The 15,453-nt window shown below is 46.5% G+C and overlaps 1 protein-coding gene across 1 annotated transcript in view; it reads right to left on the bottom strand.

Annotated features, from left to right (window-relative positions):
• Nucleotides 1-15,453, bottom strand: part of STK35 (serine/threonine kinase 35) — a gene marked incomplete at its 5' end in the record, with an annotated part of 51,466 nt that overhangs the window by 17,884 nt on the left and 18,129 nt on the right. Inside the window, one exon of the mRNA XM_011975460.1 lies at nucleotides 12,952-13,701. Coding sequence (XP_011830850.1) covers nucleotides 12,989-13,701 — 713 coding nt within the window. The remainder of the gene's footprint in view (nucleotides 1-12,951; nucleotides 13,702-15,453) is intronic.

Here is a 15,453-nt window from a genome sequence, read left to right as displayed (position 1 = left end):
TTAAAGTGGTTCTCAAAATCAATTTTACAGCCAGCAATCATGACTCTGATGTTATATAACTAGTAAAAATAAATAAATAAAGAGAGAGTGAGATGCCCACACTGGAGAGCTGCCCTGTGACAGGATCACCAGGCTGCCCATGTGACAGGACCCCGCATAGGTTTTCAGCTCTAAAAAGCAAAACAGTACAAAAACAACAAAATGCCATGTTCTTGAGACACAATTATAGCAGAGTGCAGATGCAAATAAAGACAGAAGAGCAACACATCATCACCTAATGAGAAGCTGATTACCAAGAAAAGAACAAAAAGTAGCAAGCCTCAGTCATGAATGCAGCCCTGAGTCCAAGGGGCCATTCTGTGCCTGTGAAGGTGCTCTTTGTTCAGCAGCAAAACTGAGATCCAACAGTCCTGAGAAGACCCAGATAAACGGGCGCCACTTACCACAAACACCCACGCAGCAGAGAGTACAGTCATGTCCGCATGCCCAAGACACATTTATGTATCTCCCTACTCCCCGAAACCCTCTCCTGCTGCAACATTCACTCTTACATGGCTCTGTCCCCACCACCCAGTCACTCAAGCCACTGATGATGGAGTCAGCTCTGAGCCACTCCTTTCTACTTTCCAAATTCAACCCATCTGAGAGCCCTTTTGAATCTCCAAAATGCACCTTGAATTCGCTCCCACTTCACTACCTCCCCTAACCTGGACAGCCACAGCCTCCTACTTGGGCTCCCTGCTTCCACACCTGCAGGCGCAGCCAGTGACCTCTTCCTGAACTCCCACGCCTTGACCACCATACTCCAGCCAGCTCCCTTCTTCTCTGCTTGGCAGAGGCTTCATCCTTCGGGTCTTGGCTTCAATGCCACCTCCTCAGAGAACCTTTCTCTGACCGCCTTGGGCAAGTCCTCATTTTCTGCTATTTTCATTTACACACAACTGAAACCGTACCTATGGTACTCCCATATGACATGTCTCTCACTCAGCACCTCAAGGGTGGGGACCATGTCTGCTTTTTTCACCCATGTGTTATATTAATAGAGGCACCCACTACAGTGCCTGACACACAGTTGATCAAAAGATTAATGGGACCCCCCGGGCACGCATGTTTTCCTTTTTATTGGTGGGGGGGGGGAAGCACATGAGCCTGCACACATTCCGAGATACTAATTCTCGCTCTGCCACCAGTGTGCCTGAGAACTGGCATGAAAGGGCAGCAGGACCCAACACCTGTGCGGTACCTGCTGCACACCTGGCAGACCTATGCCAGCTACACGTTCCGTGTAATCCCCATGGCAAACCCTCCAGGTGTTAGCAACCCCCCTTTACAGAGGTGGACTCAGAGGGTCAGAGAGATGCCCAGGGTTTACATGAACTGAGGCTGGGAATTCTCATCTCCACGGCCCAAACCTGGCTCACAGCGGGTGCTCAATACATGTCTGTGGAACAGAAAAAGAAGTTTGCTAGTCACGATTCAAAGTCACGTTTAAGATTCCACTTAGAGGCCTGGCGCAGCGGGTTAAGACTGTAATCCCAGCACTTTGGGACGCCGAGGTGGGCTGATCATCAGGTCAGGAAATTGAGACCATCCTGGCCAACATGGTGAAACCCCGTCTCTAAAAAAAATACGAAAATTAGCTGGGATGGTGGCATGCGCCTATAATCCCAGCTACTCGGGAGGCTCAGGCAGGAGAATCGCGTGAAGCCACTGAGCTGAGATCGTATCATTGCACTCCGGCCTGGCAACAGAGCGAGACTCTGCCTCATAAAAAAAAAAAAAAAAAGAGAGCGAGCCTGAGTGGGAGTCAGTTGTCCCAGGGTCCCAGAGCCACATCCACCATGGAACTAGGAACATGCCAGGGCAGGAGGAATGGGTGAAGGGGACAAGAGTGGTCCTTCAGGTACCTTGGTTTTCTGGAGGACTGACTTGCCCAAGTCACAGTGCTAGGTAATTATACGATTACTTACGGAATTATAGAAGCCAGGACCTTGCAGGCCCTTCCGATTCTCAGGCCTACGTCCAAGCTTTTTGAAGGTAAAAGGGTAAAAGGTGAGGGCAATGGTCTGCACGTTTAAAAGATGGCAGGGTGGATGACTGCACCTTCACCCTCTTTTGCCAGAGCAGTTCTGAAGCTTTTGTGTTCATCAGCATCATCTGGAGAGTTGACACAATACCCCATCCCAGTTTCCAACTCAGTAGGTGCAGCCAGAAATATGAGTTTCTAACAAGTTCCCAGGTGATGCTGCTGGTCTGGGAAGCACATCCTGAGAACCACTGGTGCTAGGGCTTCTCACTGACGCTATGTGTTGGGGGGTGGGATCGAGTGAGGAGGAGCAGAAAGGAGACAAGGGCTTGAAGACATCTTCACCAACACTCCTTACTCATGACATTCTCTGTTCCTGCTGCAGATAAAATGAAAGCAATTTTTTAACCATGGTTAAACTTCACCCAGGTTTATATAATTAGGCTGAAGACTCACATTTGGGTCTCCGTAGGGCATCGATCCCAACTCAGTTCTAAGAGCAGGAGGGAGTCTGAATTACTGAGACAGCTGTTGTCCTGCTTACAGGACTCCGGAGCAGCAGGAAGGAGCTACATGCTCTCTGAAGGCTTTTCCTGCCATACCTGTTGGTACCTCGGCCCTAAGATGCTCAGGTCAGAAGAGGGAGGAGGACCTCTGGACCATGTCAGTGGTGACATCTGGACTTCAGTTTAGGCACTTGGCCTAAACTCCAAAATATTTTTAAAAGTTAAAGTTAGCCTGTTTGTCTGGGGTGTGGTACAATCACTTATTTCTGCTGTTCTATGCAAACCAAGGGTTCCTTCCAAACGTCATCAGATCCAAGATGCAATCTGGTTACTAACAACAGAGTGTTTACTTGTGACTTCCAGTTCTCTCTATGTCTGGTACAAGGCCGTGCTGTGCTGGTAATGCCCACACAACCTGCCAAAATCTGACAACACTATACTCCCAGCTCCATGCCTTAGATTTGCCCTGGGCGTGCCTAGCTTTCTGAGAGGGCATGTCTTAAGCACATCCAAAAAAGGTAGAAAAGAAAAAACAAAGCGGTGCTGTACATGGTGAAGGATTTTCTTTCCCCACAAAGATGGAAGTAAACGCAGAATGAGTCAACTGGTTCACATCATCTTTGTGGTTTTCCCATTAAAATAGACAATCAATACTAAAACCCAACACGATATAATAAGGCCAACCTGCCTCCCATTACAGCTACACTACCATGCCTCTGAGTTCAGGGGAAAAAAAAAAGGTGCCCATTCATAAAGCGACTTCCCCAAGCACCACATCAAGATGCTTTTTGCAGCCTGGGAAAATGCATTTTCATCTTCCTCACTATGGCCTGTGGAGTGCCCGGGTGGCCCTAATCCATTCCTCCCATGTCCCTAGACATCACTTTCTTTAATAAAGAAACAAAATACAGAGTTCTGACCTGCGTACAATGCAGGCTGAGTTATAGCTTTCCCCTGGCACCTCTAACTGAAAGTGAAATTTCTTTAAAGTTGGGAAATTCATTGCAGTGTTTTACGGTATTGATTTATTTTAAACTTGCTTGGCAGTTTTAAGGCCTGCCATGCCTCTGAATCCTAGAAACGCTGGAGGAGATCTCCATTTCCTCTGATTTTGTAATACCACAGCGGACTCACCAGTGGAAATGAAAAGAGGGGCTAGGAGCCCGAACGCAGCTGCCCTAAACAAGACAGAACCTTGGGCACTCTCCCCAGGTCCTGGGTCCACAATGTATCTCCAGTTGGGAATTTCACTATCTGAACAGTACCCTTTCCTCCTGTAGCTGAGAATACTGTAATCAAACCAAATCCGAGTATGTACCCTGAGATGTGGCCCCTTCACATCTCACCTGGCTTATAAGGTACCCCTAAACTTACTTTCAAGAACCAGCCTGGAATACCACCTCCTCCACTCTTTCCTGTCTTCCTGTATCTCTACTGAGCCATCTATAACCCACTACAACCAAGTGTCCATATCTTATCTGCATTATTAAACTAAGTTCCTAGGAGACCATACTGGGGTCCAAACAATCAATGCCTCTACTGGGCAAGTGCCTACCATATGCCAGAAGGGCTCTTGCCCACCAAATCTGACTTGGCTCTAGACTCTTTCGATACAGGGCTATGGGCAGCCACATCATTCAGAGTAAGCACGAGTGATGGAATCCCTTGCTTAAGTCAGGATTCAATGAGTGAGCTGGAAGATTTGTCAGAAAGAAATAGAGCAACTGCTGCCATTCTGCTGGGTCCTCATCAACCTTAAATCCCTGGTTGGATTCACTCAGAATGGGCTTCTGCCAGGGCACCAGGACCACAGACACGTACAATGCCTTTGGCTCTTATTGGAGCCGTTTCCTCGTAGCTGGTGCCAGACACTGGCTGACTGACAGCATGCCCTCAGTGCCGGGTGCTTTCCCAGCGGCTGGTGGGTGGAGGTGTGCTTTGGATCTCCTACTTTCCAACCTTTTGGCAATTCTGACCTGGCTGCATACCTGGCTCCTGCCTTCTCTGCTGCCAGACCTTGGTTATATGGGCACCTCACACTATCTCAGCCTTGCCTCCTCTGCCAATGTTTGGGGCAGTCATTGTAACACAGGAGGAACCCACGTGCAGGCTGACCTCACCCGAAGGGATGGCTGGTGGCCCTGAAACAGTGTGCCTGTGCTGAAACCAGTGTCAGACTGTGAAGGACGCCCATGGCAGCCCTGGGTGCTTTACTGTGTGGTGCTATTGGAGGGGAAGCCACCATCTGCCTCAGAATAGAAACCCATTAAAAGTGGCTTTAAGAGGCTGCAGAACGCAGAATGGAGTAGCAGAATTTCCAGACAGATACACCTTGTCTCAAATCTTGGCTCTCAAAACCTTAGGAAAGTGATTTTCCCCTTCCTTATCTGCAGAAAAGAGGGCACATAACAGAATAGCTAAGCAGATGATATATATGATAATGATACATGTAAAGTGCTTAATTCAGGGCTCGGAATAAAAAGGCAGGGTCTCTGCCCTGCACAAGTCAAGGGGTCCCTCAAAGCAGGTTTTGATAACCAGTAGCTATTACTGTTGGTGGGAGTGTCTTTGTGTCCCTGGGGTAAGAGGAAATGGGAGGTGGAAGCACCCCTGAACATCAGGCAGCTTTGCTCACAGCTGGACGATTACAAGAGTCACTTTGATTTACCCAAAGGGATGCTATCTAGGTTAGGTGGAGCCAAGGATGCCACGGAGGAAGAACATGTGAGCAGCAACTGGGCCTTGACGTCAACAGCCCCGGGCCAGGCCTGTCCCCTCATGGATGCTTTCATGTCCTGCAGAGCTGCAAGGGACAGATTATCCCTGGGGGGCCATTGGCCCCATTACATAACTGACAGCTCAGCTTCCTGCTGTTGATGCGGCAGAAACAATCAAGAGATGGCAACAGCAGGTCACTGGGGAGCTTGTGGGACTTACAAAAAAAAAAAAAAATATACCAGCCTTCCCCACCTGGGGAGGAAAACGCCTCAGAAAACACCAGCAGAGAGATGAGGCCCCAAGGGACATATCTCTTTGTATACAGGTACCTAGAGCCACCAGGGTCTTCACAGTTGAAGACTGGGCTTCAATTTCCTGAGAGAAAAGAGAACCAAACACTCCGACTCTTCACTCACAACCCCCACCTCTTGTGAAGCTGTTTAGCGCTAGTGAGATGGGGTGTGGCAAAGCTGTGACCCCTACTGTATGGGGTCTCAGGGGTTCAGGGGTTCTGGATCTGCCTGGATCAAAGAATTGATCATCAAGAGACACCAACTCGACCCCACGATCTCTCTGCTCTTAATAAAACCTCCAATCTTACCCACTTCAGGGTACAGCTTAGCATTTCCCGTCTCCCATCCTCCCTTTGGGAAATTCAAGGCTCTACCAAAGACTAAGCAGGGATCAGCTTCTGGGGTGCAAAACCAAACCACTGCCTTCGACCCCTTGGCAGTTACACCTTCCCATGAAGGAAGAATCTTCCTTGCTTCTACTTTCCTATGGACTCCCTGGCTGCTCATCACCATACTCTTGACCTTTTCAGAGTAGGAGAGGAACTATCTCCTCTTGAAGCCTACTAAGTGTTCCATACCACGCATCTCATGATGCTCTGGGCTTGGTGGGCAGGAAATTCCATCTACTTAGATGCTCAGTTATTTGTTGAATTCAATCAGGAAAACATTTTAAATTTAAAGATGATTCAATGAGGCAATACACCAAACTGGTTAAAGCCATGGACTGAGTCCTGGGTTCAAGCCTAGGCTTTGCCCTTTCTTAGCTCTGTGACTTTCAGGAATTTACTTGAAAATAAGTAAAGGAATTATTGGTCATAAAGCACTCAGCCCAGGGATGACCATGAATCATTGCTGTTTTGGTCATCTTTGGCACTGCCGCCCTTCTTCACAGCCTTACCCCTCAGGCTGCCACACTCCTCAGCCAGGCACCAGGTACAGGCAAGGGAGGGCAGTCCTGTAAGGCAGGAGCTAGTTCCTGGCCATCCTGAGAGCTGGGCCAGGAAGTCATAGAGTGGACCTATCCAGTATTGGGGGTTCCAACTTCTCACCTCAAACCATTTTAAAATTTATCCTCCAGAGACTGTTTTGAATACTTTGCTGTTTAAAACAAACCATGTTAATTAAGCATTTGTTTTCCATTTTTTAGTATCACTGCTGATTAACTTGATAGCTATAGTGTAACAACACAGTTTGGGTGTAATTCTAGCACAAAGCAAACAAATTGGTCATTGAATTGGGCTTGTATGGCTTCAACAGGTAAATATGCTCTGCCTGTCAGCTAAGCTGAAAGGGCTTGTGAATTCCTGTCTTAGATTAGGGTTGTACTAGAGGTCTGGGGACACCTGCGGTACAATCTGAGATCTTGCAGAATAGAAGTGAAATCTGAAGCGTAGGTCAAGGGGCCAACCCAGATAACCCAGTACGTTAGCCGAGAGCCACATCTTTGGACCCCAGGCAAGGGATAAATGTGTCATCTATTACTTCAACAAGAAATTAGGCCTGATTTCCTTCTCTGATGTTAGGCAGCTACCAAGATCTCATATGGAACTAGAAATACTTTCTGTGACCCCTCAGGTCACACCAACATCTGATTTCCTTCAGTAGGCCTTAGTTGCCCACTCCAAAAAGACGTCATTCGAGGGCTTTGGCTTCAAAAGGCCCTAGTAACGGAGGTTTGTATATCAGACAGCAGACTTGGCCATGAATGCAGATTCCCTCATCCCACAACACTCTCCCTGGTAACACGTGGGCGGAGGCACCTGGAACATCAGTTTGGCTGGCTTCCTGCTTGGGGTGAAAGACTGTGGCTAGCTGGTAGGAACCATTAGGAATTATTAAATATCTTTCAAAAGTGACAAATAAGAAAGAGATCAGACCCATCATTGAGTGATCTTTAAAAATAGATATACTTTTCTAGAACAAGTGATTGGACAGGGTGGGCCTTGACTACATCTTTGTTTCAAAAGAAAAGCTATTTCACAATCCACAGAGTGAGGCTACCAAAGTCCACTGTCTTCAGAGGGAAACGGAAGCCAACACTTCTACCTAGGCCAAAGTGTGGATCTAAACAATGCTACTGTATTACAATTAATTCAGACTGTTTACACAGGGCACTTTCACAACCTATTGCGATGCCCCCAACAACCTCAATAAGATATATAGGATCAACTCCATTTTATAGATAATAAAACTGAGGCCCTCATAAGTGGAATAATTTGCCTAAGGCCACACAGTCAGGAAAACACGGAAATAAGACTCCATCCCTGCATTGTTACTAGACATCACTTCAGGGGAATCCCAGGTTTCCAACCCAAAATGCATTTCCTTGTATTTTTGCAAAAAACTAAAACTAGTTAGCCCTGACTTAAATGCGACTCTGAAATCTATAATCCTAAAACACTGAGGTGTTTTTTCATCATGGTGGTATAGGGATCAAGTGTGTTTACTTATGCAACTAGAGTTTTTTGTTGTTTGTTTTGTTTTGTTTTATTTTGTTTTGAGACAGGGTCCCTCTCTGTCGCCCAGGCTGGAGCGCAGTGGTGCGATCTTGGCTCACTGCAACCTCTGCCTCCCTGGTTCAAGAGATTCTCATGCCTCAGTCTTCCAAGTACTGGGCCTATGGCATGTGCCACCACACCTGGCTAAGTTTTGTATTTTTACCAGAGACCAGGTTTCACCATGTTTCCCAGGCTGGTCTCAAACTCCTGAGCTCAACCATCTGCCCCTACTCAGCTTCCCAGAGTGCTGGGATTACAAGGCATGAGCTACCACACCCAGCCTATTTTAATTTTTAACAGTACAAACATCCACAGATATAACCCAAAACAAAAGCTCTTTGGAGTCTGTAAATTCAAAAATGTAAAGAGGCTTTCAGACCAAAAACTTTGAGAACAACTGGTCTATTCCCTCACTGTCTCCAATTCCTCTCCTCTTCCCCTCTCAAATCCACTCTAGTTACAGGTTTCCCCATTACTCCACCAAAATTGTTCATAAGTACTGATGCTTTCCCATTTACTATATCCAATGGGCAATTCCTCTCACTCAATCAACTAGCAGATGATGCCACAGCTGGCTCCCTCCTCCTCTTGATGTCTTTTTCCCTCTCTCTGGCTCCTTCCTTTCTTCCCACCCTCAATGTTGCATCACCTGGACCTCACTCCTCTGACCTCCTCGTCTATTACCCACTCCAGTACTGTGGCAAATCTCTAAATTTGTATCTCTTGGCTGGACCCCTCCCTTGAACTCCAGACTCATCCCACTGTCTACTCTACACTTGTAGTTGGATTCTAAATAGGCATGCCAAACTTTCAGATAACTAAAACCTAACTTTCTCCTGCCAAACCTATTCTTCCCAATGCCTTCCCTACCTTATTTAATGGCAGCTCAATATTCTTCCAATCACTTAGGCTGACACCTTGAAGTGATGATTAATTCCTCTCATACCTCACATATGATCCAGCCGGAAATCCTGCCGGCTCTGACTTCAAAAAAAAAAACCCAAAATCCAATAATCACTTCTCTGTTCCACTATTTCAAGCCATCGTCATCTCTCACCTGGATTACTGCAACAGCCTCCCACCTTGTCCCGTTATTTCAAGATGCAAAGTGATCCTTTCAAAAGAGCAGATACCACACAGCTGAAAACATCCCCATGGCCTTCCCTCTTATCCAAAAACACAAGCCAAAATCTCTACAGAGGCTTACGAGGCCTACTACTTGGTTCCTGTTATTTATCTCTTCCTATACACTCCTTGCTCACTCTAGCCAACTTTCAGGACCTTCACAGTGGCCATTACCTCGGTCTGAGATGCTCTTTCCTCAGAAATCCTTGCGACTCACTCCCTCAACTCCTTCCAACATTCGCTCAAAGGTCACTGTCTCTGGGAGACCCACTCTGATATCTTCCATTTAAAAGTACAACCCCACCCTTCCCTGCCGCCCAAGCTTCATATCTCCCCTACCCTGCTCTACTCTTCTCACCCTACCCTCTCACCGCACCCAGCACGGAGCACTTTCTTGTACATTACCTATGGGTACTGTCTGTCTTCCCAATAGAATGAATGTTAAGCTCTGCACTGCAAAAATTTGTTTCGTTCACCGTGTCTAAAATGGTACTTGGAAATAGTTTCCAAAGAACATGTTGAACGAATAAATGAAATTAGCTTGTCTATCTACAAAACTTGGCAGGAGAAAGGGAGGTCAAACTCAATGTTCTTCCCGAATCAAGCCTCAGATTCTCTGATCAGTCAGATACAGCTCATCTACACAACTGATCTGAAGCTTCTGGCAACACAGGGTTTGGCTCTGGTCACAGACCTGGGCCCAGACCCACAATTCTAAGTGCCCACCTAAGACAGGGGAGGATAGGCTATGGTCAAATTGGCACCACTAGTACTGTAAAGATTAGCTATAAAAGCCACAAAAAGAATTAACAAAACAGCCTGGGAACTCACCAGTAAACATATTCCTAATCTTTCCCCCTCTTCTCAAGGTCACCTGTTTCTCCTAGATGAAGCAATCACTCCAATTTAGCCAAAACTCTGCCCTGCAAAACAGCACAAATCTCAAGTGTGGATATCCAAATGGAAGCCCTGATCTCAATTAGTTATGACAACCCCATAATCATAACCTAAATTCAGGTCCCTCTTCCAAGGACAACCTTCCTACGCCAGAGCAAATCTGAATTTTAAGAGGTCTTTCAAAAGCAGAAAGGATGCGATGGAAATGGGAAGTGACAGCACAAAATACACTGAAAACACTGTCTAGCCAACCCTTTTGGTTTCTAATATAGCACTACCCTAAACCTAGCTTTGGGGAGTGCTGTTCTCCTACCCACGGGTGGTAGGACCAATTGGCCCAGCACCTGGAATACATGTTTGTGGAATGAAAGAATTAAACCTAAGTGACTCACTCCAGAAATACATTCACTAAGAACACTGCACACAAAACCAAGCTCAACTTGGTATGAGCCAACCCCACCTAGAAACCAGAGGATAATGAAGGGAAAGGGAGGGAACCCACCAAGTGATGGAAAGCTCCGTGCCTTATGGCTCCTAAGGCTCCCTGTGACCACTAGGAGATCAGCACTAGCTCCATCACCTCATCAAGATCGGCACAGTGTAGGAGCAGCTTACTTCTAGCTTACCATATTAAGGGAAAAGGGGGTGGGGGATGCTTGAATAAGATATACCCATCCTTAATTTAGTAGGATCTGGGGTAAATTACTTAATCCCTTGCAAGGTTGTAAAGGTGAAACAAAATGGTACATGTGAAACTACCTAGCATATATGCTGGTCAATTTTCTCTTACACATACATTAAACTTCAGTCCAATTGAACTATTCTGCTGTTCCTATAAATACACCTTTGGGTTTTCCAGCTCGATTTCTGTCTACACTGTTCCCTGTCCTCTCTAATTTCCACGTCTACATTCCTCATTAACCCAAATTGGTCTAGTCTCTCAAATGTGCCAGGCTCCCTCTGGTTTCAGGTCCTTTGCAGAGGTTGGTCTGTCTGTCTGGGATGCTCCCTCACCCTCAATTCCCTCCTCTTGACTCTGTGCATCAACACCCGAAAGATCAATTTCCCTGAATACCTCTTCCCCTTAAACAACTATAAAACAATTATGATTGCAAGAATCAGACCTAGTGACTCACTACAAAAATACTTTCATTGAGAATACTACACATGAAACCAAGTTCAACTTGGAGTTTCTCTCCCTAATTAAGATGCAGAATTCATGAAGACGGGGAAAGTCTCTGATTTGGCTTATCATGTCACCCCAGCCTAGCACAGTACAGTCATGGGTCGCTGAACAATGGGCTGCTTAACGATCTCTGAGAAATGAGTCACTAGGCAACTGTTGTGTAATGTCAAGAGTGTACTTACACAAACCTAGATGGTGTAGCCTACTATACACCTAGATGACATGTATGGCCTATCATTCCTGGGCTACAATTCTGTACAGCATGTTACTGTACTGAACACTATAGGCAGTTGCAACACAATGGTAAGTTTTCATGTATCTAAACACAGAAAAGGTAACACACTGCATCATAATATGCACTGTAACATTACAACAGCTGCATCACTAGGTAACAGGAAATTTTCAGTTCCATTATAATCTCATGGGACCACCATATAATATGCCATTCCTTGTTGACCAAAACGTTGTTCACGCGGAGCATGACTGTACTTGACAAAGGAAAGCTCACAATTTTTTTTTTTTTTTTTTTTTAGACGGAGTCTCTCTCTGTCGCCTAGGCTGGAGTGCAGTGGCGCAATCTCAGCTCACGGCAAGCTCTGCCTCCTGGGTTCACGCCATTCTCCTGCCTCAGCCTCCTGAGTAGCTTTCTTTTGACTACAGGCGCCTGCCGCCACGCCTGGCTAATTTTTTGTATTTTCAGTAGAGACGGGGTTTCACTGTGTTAGCCAGGATGGTCTCGATCTCCTGACCTCGTGATTCGCGCACCTCAGAATAAATTTTTTAAATAAGCAAAGACTTCTACATAAATATTCACTAATACATTCTTTATAGTATCTAAAATGGAAAAAATCTGTTTTCTAAAGTAGGAGAATGGTTCAATTACGGTACATATAACGGGAATGTCACACCGTCCCTGAAAAGCCATACTTTTGAAGTACGACATGGAGGAATGCTCAGATTAGTAATGAGTAAAAAGAGAAAGACCTCAACCAGCTAGGGCAAGATCTAAACTATGCAGAACTGGATGTGTGAGTAGGTGGGATACAATTAGAGGTAGCGTTTATTCTCTGAAAAACTGTTTACCTCTTATGCACATTTTCTACAGTGAGCATTTATAATGATGAGAAAGAGTGTTTCTTAAAAAAGGGAGATTCAGCTTAAACGCAACCTCCTCTCAGAAGACTTCTCTAGACTTTCCAACTTGTACTCAGATAATTGCACATTTCTCCCATCAAGACATGGGGGGGAATCTTTGATAAGAAGCACTTAGTTTTCTTCAACTTTGTAGTCCCCCCCAACTTCACAGGGCCCATCCCAGGGTCCAGAATGAAGAACCCAGTACAAGAAGCGGGCACACAGGAAACAAAAAGGGACGCTGGGCGTGGTGGCTCACGCCTGTAATCCCAACACTTTGGGAGGCTGAGACTGGCAGATTGCTTGAGGTCAGAAGTTCGAGACCAGCCTGGTCAACATGGTGAAACTCCTTCTCTATTAAAAATACAAAAATTAGCTGGGCATGATGGCAGATGCCTGCAATCTCAGCTACCCGGGTGGCTGAGGCACGAGATTCACTTGAACTCGGGAGGTAGAGGTTGCAGTGAGCCGAGATCCTGCCACTGCACCCACTGTGCTCTAGTCTGATAGACAGAGTGAGACCCTGTCTCAAAACAAAAACAAAAAAACAACAACAGAAAGCACTCACCTAGTTTAAAATCACCCAAAATGCTTAGCCCTGAATTTTAAGCAGCACATGTGACCTGGTCCATTCTGGTTTCAAGTTCAAAGGCATCAGGCCGGTCCTGTGGGTTAGCAGCTAACATATCTTTCAAGAGCTGCTTGATCCCCTCAGACATGGAAGTCCTGCGTTTTTGGGGGATGTGCAACTCCATCTTTGGGTTTTCTAGCAGCGCCTCACCAACAGGGACGATCTCAGTCCCCTGTTTAATGTAGGTCCCCAGGAGCTCCTTCTTGGTCTCAGAGTCAATAAAAGTGATTCTTTCTATCATTGCCCAGATGATAATGCCCAGGGCAAAGATGTCCGCCTTGGCTGTGTAGTGTCCCTCCCAGACTTCAGGAGCCATGTAGAAGTCCGAGCCGCAGGCTGAGGACAGCCAGTACTTATTCACATTCACATTTTTGTTGTCTTGATTGCCCTCTTTGCCTCGGGGTGCCAGCCCAGCACAGACCTTGCTTAGTCCAAAGTCGGCCACTTTGAGGATGGGGGTGCCAGACCGCTCTGTGATGAGGATGTTGTCTGGCTTCAGGTCCCTGTGCACAATATGGTTTTTGTGCAGGAAGGCAATGGCGCTCGTGAGCTGTAGCATGAAACTTTTGTTGGTGGCTGGGTCCGGCCTCCGGGACAGGACATACTGATTCAGGTCTCCACCTTCACAGAACTCCATGACAAACCAGAGATAGCAGGGCTCCTCAGCATAACCCAGGATCCTTTCTCCTAAATCAAAGAAGACAGGAAGGCGCTTGAGTGAGATGGACATAGTCACACTTCTTTTGAACTAAAGGATGCAATGTATTCAAGAGTGACATTGGTGACAAACAACTGCTCCAAGGGGACCCGCAAAACTGGCACTGAGTCCCTTTCTACTCACACAGAACAAGTCAAGGTATGACATGGGCACCAGGGACTGGTGTCAGGCACCTGGGTTTGGAATGAGGCCCAGGTGGAAACTCAGGTTTTACTGCTGTCTGGTGGACCGCAAAGCCTTTTTGTTTCATTATACTGTCTCCAAACAGGCACTGCCATACCACCCACACCTCCCAAGGCTGCTGGGCAGATGGGACAAGGAAAAGCATGCAAGAAGGCTGTCACGGGTCTGTTGCTTCTAATATCATTGTTACTCCATGCTGAGCAAATGACCTTCCCTCTTTTTTTTCCTGACTTACAGAAGGATTCTTGTTAATGTACCTCGAATGGCACTACCATTTCCTTTATTTCAGAGGCACGCTCCTACAATTTCCTTGGTTTACTTCAGAGGCACACTCCGATCCATCAATATTTTCTGCGAGCCCACCATATGCCTAGCACAAGTTAGCTACATAACATGCCCTGTCTCTATGAGGCTTAGTTTCAAGGAGATGACAGGTATCCACAGCAGCAACCATCAAAAGCCGTACATCTCCATCAGGGTCAACACCTACAAACAGTGAAGTGGGGGCAGGAGCTGCCAGATCTAAAGGTGTCAGAGGGGGCAGGACTGAACTTACCCTGTAAAAAGGCAGGCAGTAGATCACTGGGGGAGCAGGAAGGTAATTCTAGGCTGAAAGATGGAATGGATGATGGAACACAGGGACGAAAAGACCAGAAAGGTGTAAATAGGAAGGCTGGTGGGAACAGCAGAGTCTAAAGTCGATGTACAAGATAAGATTTAAATTGTGTGGGCTTGAAACTCTAGGAAAGCTGGTAACCAACCTCTCCAAGCAAATCTCAATATTCTTTATAAAGCAATTGACAGTCCAGTGAATCTTTATGTGGATGTTGTTTGATGACTACAACTGCTCCCGAAGCTAAGTCTAAGAAGGCCGATGTTTTATCTCACTGATGAGGAGAGGCTGGGCCTGCAAATGTGCTGCCTTGCTCTAGGTGGTCACAAGGTCGTTTGTAACTGAGCCAGGACCTGAAGAGAAACCCTCTCTGGCCCCAGTATGGAGTATCCATCCTACCAAAAATGACTGCATTTCCTCAGATAGCTTCTGGCAGAGGGTTCCTTTTACTAGTCATTTACTCTATTATAATGAAAAGCAGTGATCTGGGTGAGACTCTGCTAACCCAAACAGCCCTGAAATTACCAAGGCACACAGTCTACTAAAGCCAGTGGTCTGAGTTCTGGGTTGGACCAAGACGATGTGACGTAAAAAACAAAAGCTTGGGCCCGGCACGGTGGCTCAAGCCTGTAATCCCAGCACTTTGGGAGGCCGAGACGCGTGGATCACGAGGTCAGGAGATCGAGACCATCCTGGCTAACACAGTGAAACCTCGTCTCCACTAAAAAATACAAAAAAAAAAAACTAGCTGGGCGAGGTGGCAGACACCTGTAGTCCCAGCTACTCGGGAGGCTGAGGCAGGAGAATGGCGTAAACCCGGGAGGCGGAGCTTGCAGTGAGCCGAGATCCTGCCACTGCACCCACTGTGCTCTAGTCTGATAGACAGAGTGAGACCCTGTCTCAAAACAAAAACAAAAAAACAACA

The sequence above is a fragment of the Mandrillus leucophaeus genome, unplaced genomic scaffold, assembly GCF_000951045.1.
Source record: "Mandrillus leucophaeus isolate KB7577 unplaced genomic scaffold, Mleu.le_1.0 Scaffold101, whole genome shotgun sequence".
NCBI classification, from domain to species: Eukaryota; Metazoa; Chordata; class Mammalia; order Primates; family Cercopithecidae; genus Mandrillus; species Mandrillus leucophaeus.
Note: the sequence above shows the minus strand (reverse complement) of the source record. Positions and strands in the feature narration are given on the sequence as shown.